Source organism: Trypanosoma equiperdum (genome assembly GCF_001457755.1).
Source record: "Trypanosoma equiperdum strain OVI genome assembly, contig: ctg_1967, whole genome shotgun sequence".
NCBI lineage: Eukaryota > Euglenozoa > Kinetoplastea > Trypanosomatida > Trypanosomatidae > Trypanosoma > Trypanosoma equiperdum.
Genome location: NW_027124023.1, coordinates 18,732 through 21,287, shown reverse-complemented (window position 1 = coordinate 21,287; position 2,556 = coordinate 18,732). Strand labels below are relative to the sequence as shown.

The window sequence follows — 2,556 nt, the reverse complement described above, 5'->3', positions numbered from 1 at the left end:
AGAGAAAACGCTGCGAGAACATATGACGACCGACGAGTTGGTGAGTGCCTCAGACGCATTTCACAAAGTGGACCAAAGCAGAGGACAGTGCAATAAATACGTAAAGTTCATGGAGGCAACGCGCCCACCCTCTCCGCAGCCTCCTTCCCAACAGAACGAGGAGCAGCAGCTCGCTTAGACGAGCCACTCTCAAAAAATGGATAGTTCAGCATAGGGCATGGAAAAGTTACGGCACTCGGCACCCCTCTGTTAATAATTAAAATGAAGTTCCTTCCCTTTTTTAACATGTCTGCGGAAATGGAACCTCCAACGTCCAGCACGGTTTCTTTGTGTGTAACATGGCGCCGGTGGTGCGACAAGAGAAAGAAAGCATCATTGTTCACACACCACGAAGTCTGTACATTGTTGTATTGCGGCTTCGGGAGCACTTGGTTTCATCTAACCTAACAAAGGCGGTGATCAGGCTACTGGAACACCCTAGGCAGCTCCCGTTCACCTTTCTCATTGGCGGAGAATGAGCGGAGATTGGTGGAGCACAAAAGGTACTCCAAGTAACGTTTCAATACGTACGTGGAATGGTGACACGCGAGATGCAGAAAAGGGGGAAATAGACTTCAGGTTGCCGACATAGCGATAGAATCTGCATCGACGTGGAGAGTCGGGATGTGTGGGAAAGTGGCCGCTGGTCACTCGCCGCTGCACAAAAACTGAGCTATAACATCGCAGGCGTATCATAGAGCATAAACGAGGATGGCGCCCGCTATGAACGTAGCGGCCTGCAACACAGGAGTGCAGCATCCACGTCATAGGATTGGGTGCACAGTGTTGACTGCCAGGAATCATGCACACCATGCACGGCGTAGGAACTGGCAGAAACTTCGCGACGTTGTGTTATAATGAGTGTCAAACAAAAGCAGAGATTATTTATAGAATTGTTTCCCCTAAAGAAAGTGTTAAGTAGAAGAAACAAATTTAATACAGCATCTTTGTGCCCAGCTTCGGTACGTGCTTTTCACTCACCTCAAGACGGAAGTTAAACCATGATACTGTACAATGTGGGGGCAGAACCGTTGTAACGATACGGCTCCTCCGAATGAGCAAGCGTTAATGCTAAGTCAAGATTAAAGGACTGATGGAAAGTAATATGTGACACATAATATGCCAATAAACGTTTACGCACATAGTCAATCCACTGAGGCGCCACGGAGCATATCACAGTGCGTGTTTAGGGGAGAGATTTGAGCTGAGGGGCAGGAGGCCGACACACGGATGAACCACGGACACCAGACAGATTCACATCCACACTATTGTTTCCAACATACGTTTCACATCGCGCAATTAAATCAGACCTTTTACTCCATGGAGAGGAGGTGCATAAGTTCCTGGAGGCTGTCGGAATCATGAAGCCGGTGCGGCGATTTCAATGAAACGTTACCACACCCATTGAGTTACCAGTAGTTGAAATATTTTCGTGGACAGTGTGTTGTTGAAGGGGGGATCATACGGGTATATAGGGGATTGGAGGCAGTTTGCATATTGTCTTCCAGTAGTGTTATGGTACCGCCAAGTGCGCGTACTCTCGTCAAAAGGACGAGGAGCCGCGCCCACTCCCCTTCATCATGTTTCTTTTCGCGTCCGTGCGGAGCTGGGTAACCCGACGGCGCCCCAGGGGCTGCAACAGAACGCTAGTGGATGAACCGGTGGGTGGTTGCATGCGATCACCTGAAAACAAGACGATGGGGGAGAAGCAGTGCCAGGTTAGGAGGCGGAAAATACCTCTAGAAATGCTGACAATGTAGGGAATGGTCGTGGGTAGCCATGGAGGGGATCTGGCGTGAGGAGTTTCCACTTCTTCCACTACGTGCTGCGGAGAAATGGTGCCGCAACGAAACTGAAAACGCGTTCTGGTACGTGCTACAACTGACAGCCGGGCTGCCGGATGCATTCGCCGGCGGCGGCGTGGGGAAGCTCCCGCGAGGGTGCGATAAGCACTGCCGAGGGGGAATAACTGTACAGGGGCGTTGGACCAGCGGTCACGTCACCTAAATTAGCGGCGTTGCATTGAACAATGCGAAGGCACGTGTACTGACTGATTTTGGGGCGCGGGGAGGGGTGGCTCTTATTATCTCATGAGGACCAATACGAGCAGCAGGTAGTGCGGCCGCATCGCTCCTCAGTGGGCGCCGATGCGTCGGCTGCCCCTGTTGTGGTTTCTGCGTTGGTATGGGAGGGCTAGCCATGACGAGGCACGTCACCGGCGGGTTCAGGGTGTGCGCCCTCTCTTGCTTTATCCACAATTAGGACTGCTTTCACGGCGAGAATGGGTAGTCTTCAAAATGGTGATCCACCAGCAATGTTGATAATTCGTTGGGGTCGGGGTAAAACAACTGTGGCGATAGGTCGGAAACCTTCATGAAACTACAAAGATAGGAAGTTCGAGGGGTATGTGGTTGCTTTTTGTCAGGTGTGTAGGGAGGCATAACCAACGGATGCGCCGTGGGACCGGCAGGATATGGGGAATTAGGGTTGGCGATTTGGTGATCACTTTCGAGGTCT

At 51.3% G+C, this 2,556-nt stretch overlaps 1 protein-coding gene across 1 annotated transcript; it reads right to left on the bottom strand.

Annotated features, from left to right (window-relative positions):
- Positions 1-1,582: 1,582 nt before the first annotated feature.
- Positions 1,583-1,945, bottom strand: TEOVI_000616100 (uncharacterized protein; the record flags this gene model as incomplete). The annotated part of the gene is made up of 1 exon (XM_067223773.1): positions 1,583-1,945. The coding sequence occupies one exon, from the start codon at positions 1,943-1,945 to the stop codon at positions 1,583-1,585; it is 363 nt and encodes a 120-aa protein (XP_067079874.1).
- Between the last annotated feature and the right edge of the window lie 611 nt (positions 1,946-2,556).